The sequence below is a fragment of the Papaver somniferum genome, chromosome 7 (genome assembly GCF_003573695.1).
Source record: "Papaver somniferum cultivar HN1 chromosome 7, ASM357369v1, whole genome shotgun sequence".
NCBI lineage: Eukaryota > Viridiplantae > Streptophyta > Magnoliopsida > Ranunculales > Papaveraceae > Papaver > Papaver somniferum.
In genome coordinates this window covers 99,651,528-99,674,222 of record NC_039364.1, presented here as the reverse complement: position 1 = coordinate 99,674,222, position 22,695 = coordinate 99,651,528, and the positions used below count along the sequence as shown (strand labels likewise).

Here is a 22,695-nt window from a genome sequence, read left to right as displayed (position 1 = left end):
AACTGTCTTGAAAGCCCATACAGTGATTATCCTACGAAAAATATATGCTTAGCATATAGTTATATCCTCTTCTTCAGTAAACTTGGGACCACGATTTCTAACAGACATTTCTGCAGAGTGACAGAGTTTTATAAAAGAAGAAGAAGAAGAAGAAGATGTGATTTTGGAGATGTGAAGAATGGAATTTATAGGTCGAGAAAGAAAATCGAGCCGTTGGAAATATAGCCGTTGGTGTTGGTAGTAAAACCGCGCGACTTTCCTTTAAGCGCCCGTCTGGGAATGTCCTAAGTGTTTTTTGGTGGAGTGGGTTGATTGAAGTTGAAGAACAAATCGATTCACTATGGTATTATGTCATTCAATTTGTTGTTTATTTTGTGTTATTACAATTATATAGAACCATCAATATCATAAGTAATTTAAATTTTTCCACGATTAAACATTGCACCATCAATTTCAAAAATTAAAACATACTGCATTGAACAACCACATCATACATGAGAATAAAAGAAATACATTAAATTAAAACAACTACTACATACATATGCGTCAATTCTCGGCGGGTGGTGGATTCCTAGGGCGATATAGGGATCGTATCTGTTGAGCACCCTAAGAATGTTGAAACAAGCATGGAAGTCGAAAGGACGACCACGGTGAGATGCTTGCCACATCTCTAGAGTTCTGGGCAACACTTCATGTTCGGCTTCGTCGTTGAGCTTATTTTGGTGATTCTCCATTAGTTGGGCGACGAAGTCCAATACATTCATACTAATTACACTAAAACGATGCTACAGTCCGTGAGAATCACGCCCATGGATGTTCCCAGTTTCAGCGGTGAACATTCTATAAACTTTCTCCAAGAAAGTCAACGTCGAATCGGCTACATTACTCATGACATCATCTTGTGTGTGAAAAATAAAGACTCTACAAATAGTTAAATCCTCTTGCTTAGTGAATCTAACACCACGAACTCTGGGAGGCATTTTTGTAGATGATTTGAGAGTGAAGAATGTGTGAATTTGGAGTTGAAATGAGGAGTATTTATCGAACTCAAAAATTATAGCCGTTAGATCACAAGAGTTTCTAGCCGTCCAGATTCAGTCGTTGGCGCTTCTATGACAAAGGCGCGCTGGAAGGACAAGCTCTGGCAATTAAGTAAAGAACGCGGGCTGCCCAGGAAAGCGCCAGCGGTTTTGTCTTCAACGGCAGCGCTTGAGGCAAGCTCGCCCGACCTGTCATCAAACGCTCGCTACATCCTCCAACTCAATGAACAAACCAACACATTTGTTGGTTTGGACATCCATTTTTCATGTTTGTTGAGTACATAGTGGGATCAAAATGAACAAACTTTAAGTTTGTTCATTCCATAGGTAAAGCCCCAGTAATAGACTTGGCCCTCAAGTGGTTTGTAAACAAAGCAAGGCGAATGAGCATGTGTGTATAACTAAGTACCCCATTAAGGATGGCAGTGGGGTGGGGACCTTGAATCCCATTCCCTACCCCGTTCAAAAAACCAAAACTCATCCCCTACCCGTTCCCCATATGAATGGGGCGGGGACGAGTATGGGGAATCCCCGTAGGGGATGGGTTTCCCATGGGTTATCATAGCATTACAATAAATATTTAAATTTTGTAAATAATAATACTTTAAAAATAATTATAGTGGTTCAAACAATAATAATAACCTAAGCAGTGCATTCTAAAATTTTAAGTTTATAATAACCAACTAAAACTGAAAAACAAAGGAAACAATTGATCCACAATTAAGTATTATGGTTACTTTTACTTCTTAGTTCCTCATTATTAATCATCTTCCTCCATGTTGATCATCTCATCATAATCTTCTTCGATATCTTCCAAAAAAGTTCCTCGTTCAGATATAATAGGTTATGATATTGGGGCGGGTATGAGATGGGGACCTTGAACCCCATCCCCACATCACTACTTCCGGGGATTTTCCGTACCCGCCTCGTTCCCCGTTTATACGGGTAAAAAACCCTAACCTGTAGGTGCGGGACCCCACGGGGATGGGTTTGAATGGGGCAAATTCCCATCCCTAACCCCATGGGCCATTTACAAGTCTGCTGGGACAAATATAACGACAGAAATGGAGATCGAGTCACTGAGCAGACGGGAGAGACAAACCATAGGGGATGTCATGTCCTCATTCTCCACCCAGCAGGTCCCACACTCTGAAAATTTAAGCAATGGCGTGGAAAACGACTCGCACCTACCCTACAATCAAAACAAGACATTGTTGAATCCTAGTACGCAAATAATTTAGGTCCCTCATATGTACTTGGCAAGCCCTAATTTATTGTATTGTTGATCACCTCTCTTCTATAAATTGTTCTTGGAGAGTAAAAGAAAGAAATCACAGTAATTCAGCAATAATGGCTTCTGAATTTAGCAAAGCAGTAGTAGTAGAAGAAGAACAACATAGTTTGTTATTAGTGACTGAAAAAAACCCCGAAATTGAAGAAGATGAAGAAGAGAAGGCATATGAATCATGTGAAATGGTAGTGATAGAATCATTAGAAATCGAAGATTATTCAGTAACACCACCATTTTCATGGAAGAAACTATGGTTATTTACAGGACCTGGTTTTTTAATGAGTATTGGGTTTTTAGATCCGGGGAATTTAGAAGGAGATCTACAATCAGGAGCTATTGCTGGGTATTCGTTATTATGGTTACTAATGTGGGCAACAATGATGGGGTTATTAATTCAGTTATTATCAGCTAGACTTGGTGTTGCTACTGGTAAACATTTAGCCGAATCATGTAGAGAAGAATATCCTAAATGGGTTAGTCTTTTGTTGTGGGTTATGGCTGAATTGGCTTTAATTGGTGCTGATATTCAAGAAGTTATTGGAAGTGCTATTGCTATTCAGATTTTGAGTAATGGTTACTTGCCTCTTTGGGTTGGTGTTCTCATTACTGCATCTGATTGGTAAGATTTTAAAACCCCTTGTTATTACTTTCATTTTTTATTTTATTTTATTTTTCAAATTATGAGTAGGAAGTAGGGTATGTACAAATTTTGATAGCAGAGGTCTAATGTGCACACAGTAACTACTACATACTGAAAAGTTTTGATTTCAGGTCATAGTCTGATGTGCAGTGTGCAAACACAATATCAAGTGTATGAATAAAAAATAAAACCTTCTAGGATGATATTGAAAATTTGCCCCATAGGACTTTAAGGTGTAAAATGATTGATCTAGAGATGTTTGTTGGACTTGCTTTAAAATAATGTTTTGGTCTTCAAAATTTATGCCCTGCTATACAAAAGTACTAATCAATAAGTCATATTAAAATTTTTCATTTTGTTGATTTGGTTCTTTTTGTTGCTTAGTTCATTAAGATGGGTTTCTGAAATGTGGCAGTTGGTTATATGAACAGTTTTTTCTTTTTGTTTCTTGAGAACTATGGAGTGAGGAAATTGGAAGCTGTTTTTGCTATCCTTATTGGAACAATGGCAATTTCATTTGCTTGGATGTTTGGTCAAACCAAACCTAGTGGAAAGGAACTTCTGATTGGTATGTGAGCATAAACTTGTTTTATTTCCTTCTCTTTTGTACAACTGAAAGCAAACTGAATTTTTTTTCTTTGCAGGTGTTCTGGTTCCAAAACTTAGCTCTGGAACGATAAGGCAAGCGGTTGGAGTTGTGGGTTGTGTTATTATGCCTCATAATGTCTTCCTGCATTCAGCACTTGTGCAGTCAAGGAAAATAGACATTGAAAAGAAAGGACGGGTTCAAGAAGCCCTGAACTATTATTCAATTGATGCAACTGTTGCTCTCATCATCTCCTTCATGATCAATTTGTTCGTGACAACTGTGTTTGCAAAATCGTTCTACAGTACAGATAATGCCGAACACATTGGCCTTGTTAATGCAGGGCAATATTTAGAAGAAAAGTATGGAGGAGGACTTCTTCCAATTCTCTACATCTGGGGTATTGGTTTATTAGCAGCCGGGCAGAGTAGTACCCTTACTGGAACCTATGCAGGGCAATTCATCATGGGAGGCTTTCTCAATCTTCGTTTAAAAAAATGGTTGAGGGCATTGATCACGAGAAGCTGTGCCATCATCCCAACCGTAATTGTTGCCCTTATATTCAACCGTTCTGAAAGTTCTTTGGACGTCTTGAATGAATGGATCAATGTTCTTCAGTCTGTTCAAATTCCATTTGCACTTATTCCACTTCTCTACTTGGTTTCGAAGGAGAAAATCATGGGTACCTTTAAAATTGGCCCCAGTATCAAGGTAAGCAGTTACCTCCATCTTTCTGGTGTTTGATTTTTCGTAATATAGCGATGAATACCAGTGCATTAGACCTTTATACGGATTTAAAGCCTCCAAAAATGTTGCTAATAACAGAAATTCGAACTTGTTGGCGATCGATAGTCATAAAATAAAGAGTTCCTACCCGACTAGATCCTAGTATACACATATGGCACCACTTTGGAGTTCCTGAATATATGTTAGTTTAACATTGTCTTGGCTTTGAGGCAACTTCAAAACATTATATGTTAGAAAAGTTTGCAGGGAACAGGCCCTTGTCTTCCTTATCCTTATGTTCATAGAATTACTTTGCATTCACTGAAGATAACTGTATTATTATATTGGCAACTACTTACCATGAGAGATGTTGAGAACTTCGCAAAATCAGAGTGGATGAAGTTTCACTTCCCATGATTAAATAAATTTGGTTAACCTGATTGAGCAATCTTTGTTACATTCTGATTCTTCTGCCTAACAGATTATACAGTTGAATGTTTCAATGATGCTACCACTAACTGGATCGAGCTTTTAAATTTTGCTTATGTATAAACTTGATCCCTCAGAATCCTAACCAATGTCTGATGGTTTCTTGCTGTAGATCACAGCATGGATTGTGGCTGGTCTGGTGATGGTGATAAATGGTTACCTTCTGTTGGATTTTATCCGTGTTGAAGTGACTGGAATGTTGTTTGGTTCGTTGGTGTTTGTTGTTATAGCAGCATACGTGTCATTCATTATCTATCTGGTTTCAAGAGTTACCGCATCGTAGAAAATTGGCCGAAGAGTTACTGCATGGTAGAAAATTGGCTGAAGAAATTGGGTTTGCTTTCAGCCATCAGTCTCATTGTAAATAGTGCTACTAATTTTTGTGAGTGAATGTTGATTAGAAGAATATAGAGGTGTCTACATATGATTTCTAATTGGCATTATATAATAAAATGGAATTTGATCACCTGGGGGTGAAGGTAACTGAACGATGCTAGATACGTTAAGATGTAATATGGTGAACTGTGCCTTTAGGTGTGGTTCGGTATCATCAACCAGATAGGAGTTTAGCTGTCACTAGCATAGTACTGAAGATAACTGAACATGCTTTAAGGTGTAATCAGTCAGTATTATGTGAGTTTTAGTATTTGGGTCTCATACTTTGGTAAGGTTAACAGTTGGTCGCACATTTGTTTAGGTCGTTAGGGTGTAATCCGGCGAACTCTGGATTTTAGTATGGTATATCATTACTACCCTGAACCTCATACGGGTCTCCCCTCTGTGCAGAAGCTCACATAACACTGTATCAACACTTAGAAGTTTTCTTTGATAAGTTGTATCGAATAGAAGTACTGATTCTATGAATCCATAAATGATAAATCCCTGACTGGCTCTAATGATCCATAAATGATAAAGCCAGAAAATTGATAAACCTCTCTATCTGAACACACCATTGATAAGCGTCATGGTTATATCATTAGCACATCAATCCTATTAGAAGTTAAGAAGTATAGAGAAGGGTTACACGTCTCTGTATGATTCTCATAAGCCCATACATAACATGGAAGCAAGTGGTTTACAAGCACAATTGAGGGTTAATAGCCCGCTGACAAGCCAAGAAGACGCATCATAATAATGAGGAGAACAACATTCCTTGAAGCTTCTAGTAGAAAACCGTCTTACAAATACCACACCGACAAGAGAATTCAACCATCAATGGCACAGAACAAGGACCTAATGAAGTACCACTGATAATAATCATGTGTACCTTGATTATACAGTCTCCTAAACTTTTCTTGTCTCAATCCCATAGTTATCCACTTCTACTAGTTCATAATATGCTCTACAAGGATCAAGAACGATACTTGATTGGAACACAATGCAGCCTAAAGAAAACCTTTTCGAACAAAGCAGTAAGAATGCCCCACCTCAGAAACGAATATCTCAGGTTGTTCTTGGCTGCATTTTGAACAAATGCAATCCTGTCCGCAGACCTTTTGAATTTGTAAACAAAATAAGTTGAAGTTCCTTAACGCAGTCCGCCATCGAGAGTCTCTCGGTGCTGTTATGACAGACACAACGTGATGCTAGGTTGGCATACATGGAAATTGAATCGATGTTATATGAACTTCGACTCATCTCAGGATCTATCACCTTCCGCAATTTCTTACGATCATTCAGTATATGCCTCACCTAGTGAATAAGAAGTTAGTGTTGAATGTTTTATTTTAATAGAACAAGGTTACCAATTAAAAATCTGGTAGGAAGATATCATCAATCTTGTACCTGTATTACTATGTTCTGATTGGTGGGTACCTGGCTCAAGTCCAGTGCTCTGCGTCCAGTCAAGAGTTCAAGAAGAACAACTCTAAATGCATACACATCACTTTGTAAAGTTAGTTTCCCTGTCTGAGGTCACTAAAGAAATCACGCGAGCCTTCATAAGAATTTTTCTGAACTACATAACATTCCAGTATCAGATCGAAACTTAGATTGATAGCTTGTGATTGTGCTGTCAGAATATATTCGTATAGTTTGCTTTCACATGTTTAGCCAGTATAGTCAGGTGATGTAAACCGTTCCCGAAGTTCAAACTGCATATTCAGATCAAGGGACTCTGAGTAATTTTGCTCATACACTTGATGGACTCCTCATTTTCGCCATTAGTTGGAGCATTTCCAAATCTCTACTTTAGCATCTTTCACCATTCTTGAGTTTGTTTCATACTTCAAGAGCCAAAAAGCTAACTTTCCTCCATGGAGTTCTTGATAAATGTATTGTAGTATTAAAAGAAGCCCTTTAGATGCAAACATTTTCAAACTGAACAAGAAGCAGGTTTTATTTAAAGTGCTTGTTCCCTGAAACAAATTAGATTCAAGGAATCATTAACAATCTTTAGCTGAAAACCCACATACTCTTAACCTAAAAAACTCCAGGAATACAAGAATCAGTCTATTGTCTATACCTATTCTCATGCTTGCACTTCAATAGGACTCGTATTCTTAAGACACACTGAAGTTTTTCCCATCCTTAACGGTGATATCGATTTGTCTTTGATAATTTTCTTCTCGTATTTTCACAAGAGGATCTCAGTATCAACAATATTGCTAATAGAGGCGCCTATACAACAATTAAGATTTTTGAATTCCCTTAAAAATAGTCAAAATAGTGGGGAAAATTTGATTTTCATTAAAAATATGACGCCAAAGAATCGGGGATAACTATGGTTAACCAATAGTTTGGTGACATCATAAAATGCCAAATGGTAGGCATCGGTGCTGCTAGAGCAAATTTTTTTCCCTTTCTCAGGCCAAGCACTATGGCGTACCATTTTCCTTTCCTGTTCCCTATTTGTAGAGAAGGAATATGGGTTACAAGGCAATCTCACTGTGGTCTTCTTTTATCCCTTCTCAACACTGCACAAAAACTAAGACAAAAGACCTTCTATTTCATCTTGTTTCACTTAATCCACGACTCCTTATTGATCCTGAAAGAGTAAGGATTTGGGTGACTAGAACACATTCTGTTCTAGAAAAAATCAGACAAGTGACCTTCTGTGAGAATTGCTACAAAATTTTCATACGAGATTCGTTGGTTGACCCAAATTCCGAAATATAATACTCCCTCCGTTCTTTTTTAATAGGCCAGTTTTTATAAATAAAAGTTTCAAAAAAATAGGTCAGTTTCCTAATTGGGAAAGTCAAATGTTATTTTATTTTTTGGGACCACTTTTCTCTTAACTTCTTTTGATGACAAGTGTCATGTGGACTACTTCACTTTACTTCTTTTGCTAACAAGTGTCATGGGGACCATTTCACTTCACTTCTTTTATTGACAAGTGTCATGAGGACCACTTTCAATGATTAGTTCTCTTAATTTCCTTAAATTTCGCTAAAAACAAAACTGACCTATTAAAAAAGAACGGAGGGAGTAAAATAATCTACCTCCGGATAGAATTTCATCCAATTTGGACTCTCATAAGTCAGTCTAAGATGCGTGGTTATAGGTTATTAGGAATCCCGCGTAAATTTCAGGAACTTCACAAATTGCGCAGATTTTGGTACATGAGTCATATGATTGTTTATACAATTGGCATGCCCTTTTAGTATGTTGTAGATAAGATCTAGATAAACACTTTCTATTTTATAGCATGACCAAAATCCTCGCCCGTTGTCACCGGTTGAAACATCTTCGGTCAGTAGTGAACAAATTCTTGTTGAAAGGCGGAATCCCAATTCTTCTCAAACTCTAGTTCATTCTCCCACTTCCAAACACGCAGGGGATTGATTTAGGGACCCACTAGAGATCTTTACTTAGCTTTGGTCGTGATACTTCCTCTTTAGTTGGTGTAGACTTCTCCATTTTTGATAGAACGTCGTTGATACCCTATTTTGCCACTTGAAAACCTAATTAGCTAGGTACCAGTATTGTGAGCCTTTGGGTATTGATCGAACACCTCTTCATGACCTATTACCCCTTAAAACCAAGCATGCTTTGACCCTTTAAACCTAGGTGGTCGTTCTCTTCTTAGAAAGGACGAATTTTCCCTTTTATGTTTGATTTCTTCGTATAAATTGATTTTTCTCGCTTTCGACTTCTTGGATTGCTCTGACTTCTCTACTACTTATATGGTCCTATAATATGCATGGTTTCTCACCAAGAAAAGGTCGCTGGTGGTGATGCAAGCCCTGGTCGTCCTCTAAGCACTGAACAGTCCCCAAGCATTCGTGCTGATAAGTCTCATAACGCTGACATTACCCACGAGTAAATGGCCGCAAGAGCTAATTTCATAGGCTTCGTTCCTGGCTCTATCCCTGGGCATTCATTGGTGGGGAAGTTTGGCGTTCCGACAAACCTAGTTCCTTTGTATACTACCATATGAGAGCGGTATGGCCATATAGCCACCCTGGAGGTCATCTCATACTCCTCTACTCCGCTACTCATCATTATTGGTGATCTGCTGATAACTCTCAACACCATGAAGGACACATCACTGGATAAAGTCACTAGCATGGGCATAACACGTTTTGAGAGCCTGGTGACCACTTATGAGTAACATTGCTTCAGAGTAGAGTGGATCCATCAGTGATTTAAGTCTGTCAAAGCCAAATGGGTGGACGGGAACGCGATCCCTCATCCTTCACCAGAGGCATTCAAACAGGAAGAGGCTGCCATAGTTACTAAAGAAGAACGCATCAAAGATCTGACTCGTAATCTAGAGACCAGGAGCAAGGAGTTAAAGAAGGACAAAGAGATGCTGACAAGGGGTCAGAAACTTCTTCATGACGGTTTTCTTTAGGCTTCTTTCTGATAGGTTTGATTAGATATTTGATATTGGCAGCTTTCTTGTATTAAGTAGGTTTTGAATCTAAAACTTGAATTGTTTCGCACTTGAATGCAATGGGTTGCATACAGTTTATTTTGAATGAAATCATTACATTTTTCTTAAGCAAATCTACTAATACTACTCCAAACCCTAACCAACTAAAAAAACTGTAAAGTAATATCTTATCCTATCGTGCAAACCGCGTTAGTCCCCAGCTCGGGACACCTTCTATTCGCAGAACCTGCTGCGGAGTTCGCTGAGTTTCAGTCACTGAGCCCGAGCATCCATTTAGTGACGGGACTCACCGCTTCGTTGCATTACTTCATTTACTAGTATGTCGAATGTACAAAATCCCCCCTTTAGCATCATATTCTTGCACAAAATCCCCCACATTTTTTGCGTTGGAAACTGGGATGCCAGCTGCAACAAGGGGATTATCGAGCCTCTTCAGCGAGACCATTTTATTCTTTTCACATGGTGTCGGTGATGGAAGCGATCAGATTCCTGAATCAATGCCCACTTAGGCAAAGGTGTGATGTATATCTTGCTGGGGGTTCGACATCACCATCCTTCGGTTTAGGAAAAACGACTTCACAAACGAATGGGTACGGAGATGCAGAGGTCGCAATGCGTATGACATGTCCTCCATGGACCGCTTTTATACATTGGTGGTAAGTAGAAGGCACCACCTTTTTTATCATGAAGCAATGGCTGGCCGAGTATCATATGATAGCTTGGGGCCTTTTCAATCACATGGAATTTGACTGTCTCCTAGATGGGGCCTACCTTCAAGTATAGCAGAGTCTTGCAAGATTCGAGAGGCGTAAGGAGCGCGACTATAACTAAATTGATGTGACGGCAGGTTTAGTCTAAACTACATTCCAGTACGATTTTTTGATAGTATGCTAGTGTCTGTAGCGGCTTAATACAGTTTGATGTTCAAATGTGGATTAGGTCCCGGGGTTTTTCTGCATTTGCGGTTTCCTCGTTAACAAAATTTATGGTGTCTATATTATTTCTTATTCCACATTATATTGTTTATCTTTATAATTGAAATATCACAGGTGGTATGTAAATCAATCAAAGTAGATACGTCCATCGTAATTGTTGGATACACTTGATTATTCATGGATATTGATCTTTGGAATCGTCCAAGAACTCTCACGGTATAATCAGGTTCACAGACTTGTATCTGAATACATATTGATTGTGAGAGTAAGAGATATAAACTCTTCATATAAATCATGATTGAGATTCATTAAGTTGTAACTCTCGGAATTGTATTTGAGTTTAGTCCATACAAGTTGCCTAAGAAAAAGTTGGTGGTGTATTTTGGTACCCCCGCATTTTCAGAATCAAACCCTCCAAGAGACTAAGTTACAACCAAGCTCCTTACGTCCCTTGAACCTCGCAAGGCTCTAAGCAGTTGATTCCTTTAGCATACATCCTTGACATCCTAAGAGTTGCTTCAGCCACAGTGAAGACTTTCTGGGTTTTGAATCCACAAAACACCGATTTTGATTTCCCTTTTAGGTGTGAACCAAGGTTTTAGAAATCTTGTGTTTGTTTTGAATAAATAGAAGTTAAAAGTAATATCAAAACAAACTTGTAGATTAGGTATTATTATATTCTTCAAAGAAGGAAGAGAAACCTAATTATTCTACAACAAGAACAACTAGAATAAATTTAGAGATATCTTTTTAAAACTTCTTAAGGAATTTATGAGACACCTTAATTGAAGTTTTCTTTCTAGTTCATATTTCGACCAACTAGTGTCTACATACGATCGTAGACTGAAATCTATCAAAACCTAGGGTTTATGATCAACAATTGTTGAATGGACTTATATCAGAAGAGAATGACCTCAGAATAGACAAGAATAATTGAATTAACCTAGATTACAAGTTGCGTAACTATCACATAGATTATTACCAACTTGTGCTTTGTGATCCCCAAAACAAAGTCTTATTGTCTCACTCTTGTTCACGAAGAACAAAAGTAGTGCAAACAACCTTATGAAGCTTACATCAATTTCCAAGGGATGATTTGTGCAGATTTCATGAACCCTTTATTTATAGTGAACGGTTGCTTGAAACCTAAGCAAGTTCGTGATTTATTTTACTTTTTCAAGACTCTCCTTATTTTGAGAGTCTTTCCTAAGTTACAACTCTTGCATTAATAATTAAATAAATTATTACTTTAGCATCAATTATATTATTTATAAAATAAATTACAATTTAACTTAGAAAGGAGTTTAAAACATCACACACACTTTAATATGGTAATCAATTGTGTGCGGAAGAAGAGCCATCTTGCGTAGATAAGGAAGTATCAAAAACTTGACTAAAAAAGGCATCTAGTTATGTTTTCACGCTCAAATCCGTGAACCGTCATAAATAGTTTGTGGAGTGTTTCCTATTCACGAACTGCAACACTTAACAAGTGTTGCTTTAATAAATCACTCATAACTTCTTCGTTATAACTCGGGACTGAGTGATTCTTGGCTCATTGAATTTGTAAGCTCATTCACTAAAACATAAGCACTTCTTTCGATAGATTAGAAAGGTATAATTAGACAAGAATACAAATGAAATCAGCCACCACATATCTTTGTTGATGAAGTCCTCATTGATGTCTTCGTTTGATCTTCAATCTTTGAGGGTTATTCAGTGATGTCTAATACTCAACTACACACTTCTAGTCCTAGTCCGAGATTTGACTTTAGTAGACTAGAAATCAAGATATAGTTTTGATTCAACCGAGCATTGCTCTAACACATTCTACCTCATAAGAACAATCAAAACAAATCAAACCAGAAGTGATTTAGATATCTATCTTGTGGAATCACAAAATCTGAGACGAAGAGTCTTTGTGATATGTATATATCAAATTCCTGATCTAAAGTTTCAATAACTTAGAAGATCAACAAGGAAAAGATCTAGATAACAAGAACTATCAGGTAAGAGATAGTATGACTAGTTTTCATGAATCCCTTAGTGAAGTCTTTCAAAAGTCGTAACCTTATACAATTTCACCAGAGGAAACATAGGTTTCTAGAGGACGAATCTAGCCACAACTAGGATACTAGAATGCCAGGATTGAGATACTAGTGTGCATGGACTCCTCTATTTATATTGATAAATAATGCTAAACAAAGCAGGCTTGTGAACTAGTTTCCATGTTTACGAATTGCTTATTAATCAAGCAAGCTAAACTTCTCTAAATTGTTTATGCATGAATGCATATGATAAGTTTGTTTGGAATCAGAAAAAAGATGTACGCAACCAGAGTGCAACAATTTGTTTGCCAGAAAATCACGGTTAAGCAGTTAAAGAACCGACAAGCTTAATTTGTTACAAGAGCAAATCAATTCGTGGACTTTCAAAACAGTCTGTGAACTAAAAATTCGTCTCTTAACTTTGGAGCCTTTTGTTTTAAAAATTTCGCGAACTTCCTAAAATGTGTACTTGAAAAAAAAGTGTATAGGAAATATTCAAACTCAACTAGATCGCGAAGTAAACTCAAATAGATCGCGAACTGTGAAAAATCATTTCGTGTACGCTGAAATAAATCTACTCAATCGTTGTTATACCACTGCATAATATTTTTACCTACTCAAAATCCATTGTACCAAAACTTTAAAGCAATACTATGGTGATACGTTCTCCCCCATAGTGTTTACTTATCTCTTTTTATAGATTTGAAGTTTACCATATACACCCAGTAAAGCCATATGTTTTAGTAGATCTATACCAAAATTACAACTATTAGTCCTGGTAATTCTCACAAAGTTATATGCACAGTAAAAATCACGTTTCATAGTTGTTGGATTTTTGCTCAGAGTCGTACCAAATTTTAAGGGGATCTAGGAGGGATTTAAAAATATATTATTCTATTTTTTCATAGAAACATTAACATGAGTAAAATATATTAGATTATGCAAATAATAACAACTACGTAAAAGTAATGTTTCTTGCATCAATTTGTTTCTTTTAAGGAATTTTCTTTTTGTAGAAGCTAGTATTTCAGATTTGGTAACAAATAAGCCAACTTGTTCTAATAGATATCATTTGATGCTAGTATCTAACAACAAGAAAAACTTTATATTGTTACATATGTTAATCACATATATCACATTTATCACATAATATATTATATAACTCACATCATGTTATGTGCAGATTTGTCAATATTATATTATATATATTATCGTGTAAGCTTCGAATTTTTTAATTTGACAAGTCAATTTTACGAGAGAATGAATATTTTATTTATAAAATAAATTGTGTCAAAACTGCTAAAAAATTGATTCGGTGATGAGAATTATGAGAGTGCAATAATTAGTATAAAGACAAATTACATACTCGAAGACCCCAGTCATCTGAGGGCCTTAGGCGGTCGCCTAGGTACACTATGCTTCTGGCACGAGCATGTTTATGATGATTATCATGTGAAGCTTTATTACCCTCCTGCACTAAATCATTAATCTGATTGAATCGTTCTCGCGAAGTATTATCATTTTCCTGCAATTCAATTATGATACTTTCTCCGTTATTATTATTCAGAAACCAAAACAAAATCTTCGACACCATCAAATTCTCCATTAAAGGAGGTTTCAGCAGTATAAGTATTAGTATTAGCCATTGAAAGTGTAGTTGTTAAAAATCTAACTATTATACCAAAAGGTCCAACACTCAAAAATGAAGATCTAACAATCTAAATGAGAAATAAAGAGCATAATAGTAAAAATGAACACAAATATTTTGCATGCTTCGATCGTTAATAAGATATAAATCCACGGGGGTAAGGTTTCCCTCTGAGTAATTATTTTGCGTACAAACTCCATGAACGGAGGCTCAAATTATTGGTGAGCTTTGAGGTTATGGAAAAGAAGATGGAGGATCCGTCCAAATATATCACACTTTCTCTTATTTTATAGAAAAACTGATGTACATCAAGTTACAATTGTTCCCTTATGGCTGCCTAGTTCAAGATAAGAGCTAGTAAAAGGTAGGATATTTTCTAGGCGATTGTTGTCTGGCTATGTTACTTCACCCTCGATCTTGCCCCACATGTCATTGACATATCCTGGTACTACATTTATGTCCCTTTTCTTAAGGTTTGTTCGAACAACAATCCTTATGAAATTCCTCTTAGAGGTTCTCTAATGGAATATGTGTGAGGACAAATGTCCAAGTCCAAATATGATACACATCTATTTTCTCTAAAAAAAATTTCTCCAACCCTAACTTCTTTAATCATTGTATAGATGATGTGATTTTGGATTGACATCCTAGTCAACTTTTACTTAATTAAATTGACTTCAAAAAAATTAAATAACCATATTTATCTCTAATCAAATATAATAAAATCTTAAGTTATGGAAAATAAAATTTATACTAATCAAAAGAGGAGTTCAAATACAATATTGTTAGAGATGGATTTTTTATTCTCCCTAATTTTGATAAAAATTAGAAAGGAGGATGTTTGGTTTATGTTGTCACATAGGAAACACACAAAATGCCCATTGGAAAAGCTCTTAGTATTGGTTATGCACTGTTGTTGATGCTCGTGTAGGTGCTTCTGTCTCGGGTCTTGGCTTACCGTTGCTTTGTGAATCTTCTAAATTGATCCCAAGTTAAAATTCGCGTTCCAACAACTTGGGTTTCTAGTTGGGATATGAGTTGTCCGAATTTGGGATTGATCTGTGCTGTGGGTAACATGCCTTAGGGATAAGTGTGTTTAATTTTATTATCTTTAGTCTTGATCTTTCTGTGCCTATCGATCTATATGTTTCATTTGTAGTTGTTGTCATAATACTCTTTTCTCCTTTTAGTCGGCTCTAGATTGGTTGAAGCGCGCCTCTGGAGTAAATGTGTCACAAATCTTTATCGGGATGGTATAAGTAACTCTCTTCAGGCCGATTGCTTCGGAACTTGTTCGAGGTGGCGTTCTGGAGTGTGTTGATGTGTCAAAACCGAGATAACTGGATGCAAGTAGGTCGCATATGGTTCAAGGAGGCTATTCAAATGACTTGAGTTTGGTAAAAAGATCTTGTGATTGCAATTGGGAAGGCATTGTTGCTGGCAATGAATTTTATTGCGAGTATTTTTATCGTAAGTTTGTGTCATAAAACTGCTCTTATTAGTTTTAAATGGCTTCATTTTATCATACGAATCAGGTGATGCTTAATTTGATTATTGTTTGTAGCTTATCTGAATTAGTGATACAATGAACGACTCTTGTAGCGTGCCTTACAACTTTCTATATGTTGCTGCAATAACTGAGCAGAAGAATACAAACTGCTTTTGGAGTATATATAGATGACAAAATATAGCATCTACCAATGACTGACGGTTATAAGGTCCTTTTGCTCGGCCAAGAAATATCTCACGCGGAGATCAGTTAATAAGTTCTAAGATCGAGCACAAACTGGAAATAATGTTTAACATAGAGTGCGACGAGACAATTAATATCAACACATGGAAGACATGAGTTCTGGGGCAAGAAACGAAGACAATATTGAGTCTATCATAGTCAAGACCTGGAGATCGAGTATATTGAAGATCACATGTCGAGATACTAACTTACAAACGAAGTAAAGTTTGAGTAGATCATAACGTCACCTACAAATAGATAGAAGTGGTCCCTCATTAGAACTGCGTTTAGCGTAGTTCACACGCTAAACTAACTATATATAATCCCATGAGGGTTTACTTTGTTAACTAAGACGTATTATTTGGTATAACTTGATCAATAAGAATATTATCTTTTCTATGTTCTCTATCGTACTTTCCATTAGGACTTAACTGTGAAACCGACCTAAGGATCACAAGGTAAACCCTAATTGAGAAATGGCTAAGTAATCAACATACAAGACCAGTAATGAAATCAATTTAGGAGATAGAAGTTAATTAGTAATTGGATCGATATCTTGTGTAGGTACATAATTAGTTAACATTCATAGATGTGGAAATACACATCTTCATTGGCACCGACCAAGGTTGTATCATAATTTTAATCTCCCCATAATCTCGTTCTAAATCATAATTTTGATGCAAAATTATCCTTTCTTTAGGAGAAAAATAAAATTTTCTATGAAATTACATACATAAATAATAATCTTGCTCTCACATCATTCATCTCAGAAGATAATCTAAGTCAATTTGTGTTGATTCTCTTTTCTGCAGATTAATCTTACTTGAAATCAACACAGATTCATAATTATTTCATCTTTAGCTTAATTTGTATCTATTCATTTAGATCGGTTATTATCTATATCTTCATCTGTTGGGTGCAATAATCAAAAACAAGGAAAAAATCAAATAAGCAAAAGTTATTGATACTTAGCTCCTTTATAATGGAAGTGATCGATTTGATGAAACATACGAGCTCCCCAGATCTCCGCAACAACAACAAGGCAAAACTTTGGAAAAACATAGTGAGTCACGTGTTCAACACGCTGCCCTTAAGACATTAGCGCCCGGCTACACTCAAGAGTGATACTATAGCCCTCACAGGACGGATATCTCCAGGATAAAACACCCTACTACACCTACTACTAGCATATGTAGTAGATGCTCAACTTGAGCTTGGCAACTCCGAAAAAACTGTTAAGAAAAATCGCGAACATTAAAGAAATCACCATAAAATATTTTCCCTTGGGGGTCTCTCTAAAAAATAGAGAATCCCCTTTCCCATAGATTTTACAAAAGTAGTAAATTTGTTTATATAATTGACAAATACAACTTAAGAAAAGGAACTCCCCGATGTGGGACTAAAAATCTTATATAGTCTCTTAAAACAACTAAAAAGTGGAAACTCCACGGTGTGGGACTAATATGTTTTTCATTCACAAAAGAAAATAATAAATTATAATTTTTATTAAAACTTTAGAAATCATATTTTATTAATCGTTTTTCAACAATCCCCCACAAGAATGAAAACTCAACAATACACGAAAACACAGATAGATCTTGGTAAATCAACAACGCAATCTCACGACCCGAACTGACTGAACAGACAGACAGATCGTGCATGTTGAATTCATACTAGCCATTCCAACGTCATCTCCCTCACACAACAGTGTGTTGACCCCAGGGTCATACTATGGATTACAAAAATTATATACTATAGAGAGCTTTCATCTTTAGTTCCTCACAAGTGATACTAAAGGTTACTTTCACCAAAGTGAAAAAGCATGAACTAGTGAACCCTTAGTGACCTTTAGGTCCTAAGTTCCAGTAATACCAAAACCATCAAAACGAAAATCACATAAAAAACACATGAAATATCATTTTAGGCAGAGGTGTCTATGAGGTCTTGAACCTTTGCTTAGTGAGATATTACCGGAATTACTTGCTAGAGACAGTGAACTATGTCTTGAACTGCTAGCGTTTGTAATTCGCGATAACAACCACGGATGATATCTCCATGGTTGCTGCCAAGCTCGTGCCTTTTTGTCCAATTTGGCCCTGGACATATCATGTTTCTCATAATGCTCTAGAGAATCAAAGCTCATATTCTCATAGGAAGCGGCCCCACTTCCTCATTCAGATAGGTGAGTTTCCATAAAGAGTGTTACTACTACACCCCACTTCAATCTTAAATTGAAACTATAGAACTCATTAAGACTTCTTAAAAGTCATCCTTCACATGCAGTCACACTATCACGTCTACACCATAGGAAATGGACAGAGAATGAAATTCTCTGATAGTGTTTACCTTTACCCACCATAAATTAGTTGTCTCATTCGAAACCTTGATCTTGGTATCTCCAGTCAGCAAGGTTGAGTATCCTTCATGGCAAGTTTAATTTATGAGCTTAAGCCCCATCCCCCTCGATGCATTTCTAACTATCTCTTTGGATAAACCTTTCTTCAAAGGTTGTGCGATATTCTCCTTGGATTTTATCCAATCAATGGAAATAACGCCGATTGAGATTAGCTATTTTTAGCTTTAGCTATTATAGCTTGGCTAACACAATGTATAGATATAGCTAGCACAGGCCTATGCCAGAGAGGAATGTGTTCTAAAAAGCATCTTAGGCACTCGGCCCCCTTTCGTGCTTTATCTAACGCAATACTCTCAGATTCCATAATGAATTGAGCAATATATGTTTGTTTGAAAATCTTCCAAATAAAACCTTCTTGCTAGAGTGAAAACATATCCACTCGCAGACTTAGACTCCTCTGAGTCAACTATCCAGTTTGCATTATAAAGTCCCTCAAGGACCACAAGATACCTTTCATAAATCAAACAAAAGGTAATTGAGTATTTTAGGTATCATAATACTCTACTAAGTGCATCCAAATGCTCTTGTTTTGGACTACAAGTATATATACTTAACGTACTCACAATATAGGCAATGTCTGGACTCTTACAATTCATTAAATTCATCAGACATCCTATAACTCTTGAGTATTCAAGTTAAGATACTCCATTACCCTTATTTTTGTCGAGTCTACAAGAAGAAATCATATGGAGTACACGCAGGATTACAATCAAGATGATTGTATCTCATAAGCACAAATTCAACATAATGAGAACGACTAAGACTATAATTTTTCTTTGTTTGATTATCTTCTAATCCTCATCCCTAAGATTACATCAAAAGAGCCTAAGTCTTTCTAGTCAACGTTCTCATTCAGTGCAAGTTTTTAGTGGAATTAATCACATCTATGTTTGTATCAAGTATAAGCATATCATCAATATACAAGCATACAATCACACAGGCATCTTTAACAAGTTATGTAAATACACTTGTAAGATTCATTAACTTAAATCCACTACATATTATCACATGATCAAATTTTCATGTCATTGTTTACGTGCTTATTTGAAAATCATACAAAGATTTGTTCAATTTCTATGTAAATTCTTTATCTAATTCAAGGTTTTAGAAAATCGGTCTTAACATCCATATGTCTCCAAGTTGTTTATGGCAGCAATATCAATTAACATCTCAACAGAAGTAATTCTCGTCACAAGTGAATAAGAATCAAGGAAATTTACCCCTTATTTTAGTTTATAGCCTTTAGCTACCAACTTAGCTTAATATTTTTCCACAGTTCCATCTACCTAACGTTTCCTCTTAAAGACTCATTTTCATCCCCATGGTCTTACTCCCTGGAGGTAAACTAGTAAGCTCCCAAGTCAGGTTCCGACAGACTGAGTTCATTTCACTAAATGAAGCTTCTTACCAGAATGGGTTGTCAGTAGATATCAAGGCTTCTTTACAAGTCCGAAGCTTAGACTAATCTAGGCACGTTATGAAGTCGGCTTCACAAGAAGTCTTGAAAAGACGAGGGTACCCAAATATACCTCAAACCAAAACTTTTCCTACCAATAAGTCCTTTCTCCGAAAGTGATTGTCTATGGATACGAGATCGAGACAATACAACTAATCGGTTCACACTTCGTGTGATCGTCTATGGAAACGAGATCGAGACAATACAACAACAAAGTGTGTTTACTTGATATAAAGGTTCAGACTTAACCAAACACAATAGGATTGCTTATCAAGTAAATATGATATTAACGTTTGTGTGATTTACTTTAATTATAATAAAAACAATTATAATGCGGAATATAAAAGTAAATGAGACAACAAGATTTTGTTAACGAGGAAAACGCAAATGCAGAAAAACCCCGGGACCTAGTCCAAAATTGAATACTCTCAGGATTAAGCCGATATAAAAAATTACACTAACTTCGTATAGTTGAGACCAAGTACCTAACTCTATAGTATACCTAGTTCAGTCTGTATTCCCACGCCTCCGACCTATGAATAAGTCACGTACTTGGAACAATCCTTTTGGTTCGTATTAGAAACAGTAAAGGAACAAGAAATCTGTTTGGTAACAACTCTATTCAACCAAGTGATATGAGTCGGACAAAGGCTCTTCCGTTTATCTTAACATAAACTCCTTCGTCAGGTCTAGATCTATCTTATGTTCAATCACCCGAAGGTAATCCGTTAAGATTAAGCCAACAACACCTTTAATCACAAGGAATCGTGTTGATGTTGATCTACTTCAATTAATCAATCCAATCTACCACAAGGATAAACCGATTATTAATTGGATCCTCTTTTCCCAAACAAGTATTGTGCATACCAAAGATTATAAACCCAAGTCAGATCTTCAATATCTTCTTTGTCTTCAAATCTTCAATAAACACCTGCACACAATCACTTGAATCTCTTGTGATTAATCACGCACAAAACGGAGTATGTTAACAATGGATTATCACAAGATCGTCTTTAGAACTAACAACAATCTAAAGATCCATGTCGACACTCTGAACTAGTTTGAGTGAATCTTATATCAGAAGAGAAGATTCTCAAGAATAAACAAACTAGGTGCAATCAGATTTCAACCACCGTTAGTCAATCAAATCTATCGAAAACAAAGATAAACCGCAATTATCTAGTTTCCCACTAACCTGTCGCGCTAGAGCTTCTCAATCCCACAGAAGACTTTAAAACGAACGGTCGTAAGAGATTTCACCTAATTAGATTACTCTCCTCTCCGATAGGAGGCTATACCAGTAACAATGACAAATGAGGAAGTCAAATTGTTACGAAGGATTAGTTTGCTAGAAAGGCAAACTTCGTGTATTTATAGACAAGGGAGTTTGGACACCAAGGAATTTCCAAAACCGAAAATATTCTCAAGATATTCATAAATGCACAGATTCGGTTTTCATAATTCCTGGAAATGCTCTGTCCAAAAATAACAATCGAAATCTCTTGGAAAATCTAATTAGTAAATGCACATTACTAATTCCAATAATTTCCTTCCAAGATAATATAATAACCTTAATTAAAAGATTCTTAACTTACTTATGTTTCGATTCTGGGATTCTCTTCCATTTAGCCTTTAAGGAATATCTTTGAACAATTATAGAAATAAGCATTCAGCACGTGTTCAAAGTTTGTCGACATCTTTACTTTGTAAGTTCTCTTTCACACTTACAACCTTGAAACCGATTTTCCACACTTCCAAACAAGTTTAGAATTGGTTCATCTGACTTTCAAGAACTATGTGATTGATCAAACCAAACATCCAATCACACTCATGGGTTTAAGGTTATACCAAAACAAGTTTCGGTTATACCTCCATGTGAGTACTAAGTATAGTCACACTAGCTTACCAAAGATATGGTTGACTAGGTACTAGGATCGGTTCCCCATATATATATGGTATCTAACTTATATGTGTTGCACCCCTTCACAGGATTTGTTCCCCTTTCTTCTGTAAACGTGTTGCACTCCATACAAGGATCGGTTCCCCTCAATGCAATGCACCCCTTACAAGGATCGGTTCCCTTTCACCCCTTACAAGGATCGGTTCCCCTTCACCCCTTACTAGGATCGGTTCCCTTCACCCCTTACAAGGATCGGTTTCCCTCTTCCCATGGCAGTCACAAAACCGATACATACCAAGGTGATTACTTAAGATTGGTTACTAATAAAAGTTCTACCAATACAAAAGTCAGGCCTTTGTGAATTAGTTCTACCAAGAACACAACAAGTTGTGAGCGGTTCTACTCTATCACACATATTGGTTGTTCATAAGATATGCAATGAATAACAAAACCAATAACGCCTGGAAATTTCTTTTTCTGTTCACAAAACAAGTCTATGAACTTACTTCCTTAGAACACATGTAAACATTGTTCCCTAGGATGAAATCCTCACCTTATACCCATACATAATCACAATAACATTCAAATGATTATGGTGATGTCTTATCTACAAAGTTTAATGGTTAAGCAATAAACCTCGTATTGTATTCCTTAATACTATGTCTATCTATTGTTCAAACATGCTTCGCAGTTATGTTTTCAATATGCACGACTTGAAAGATACGTTATGGAATGAAACAGTTCATGTAAAATATCACTAACCTCACGTGGAAGGATGATTGATGTCGTTGTAGCTCCTCGCTTCTTCACATCTTCAAGACTTCGCAATACTTGTAATGTCTCATATCCTAATACTTTCAATCTAACCTATACGAAGTTTAACTCTAGTACATAATTAAGCGACTCTTAATATGAGTTTTTATTCACTAAAATATGACAACCAAACTT

General features: G+C 36.4%; 1 protein-coding gene across 1 annotated transcript; it reads left to right on the top strand.

Annotated features, from left to right (window-relative positions):
* Positions 1–2,242: 2,242 nt before the first annotated feature.
* LOC113297956 (metal transporter Nramp2-like) lies at positions 2,243–5,250 on the top strand. The gene is made up of 4 exons (XM_026546570.1): positions 2,243–2,950; positions 3,403–3,539; positions 3,616–4,268; positions 4,885–5,250. Exons 1-4 carry the CDS (start codon positions 2,391–2,393, stop codon positions 5,053–5,055), a joined length of 1,521 nt encoding a protein of 506 aa, XP_026402355.1. The 5' UTR covers positions 2,243–2,390; the 3' UTR covers positions 5,056–5,250.
* The last annotated feature ends 17,445 nt before the right edge of the window (positions 5,251–22,695 follow it).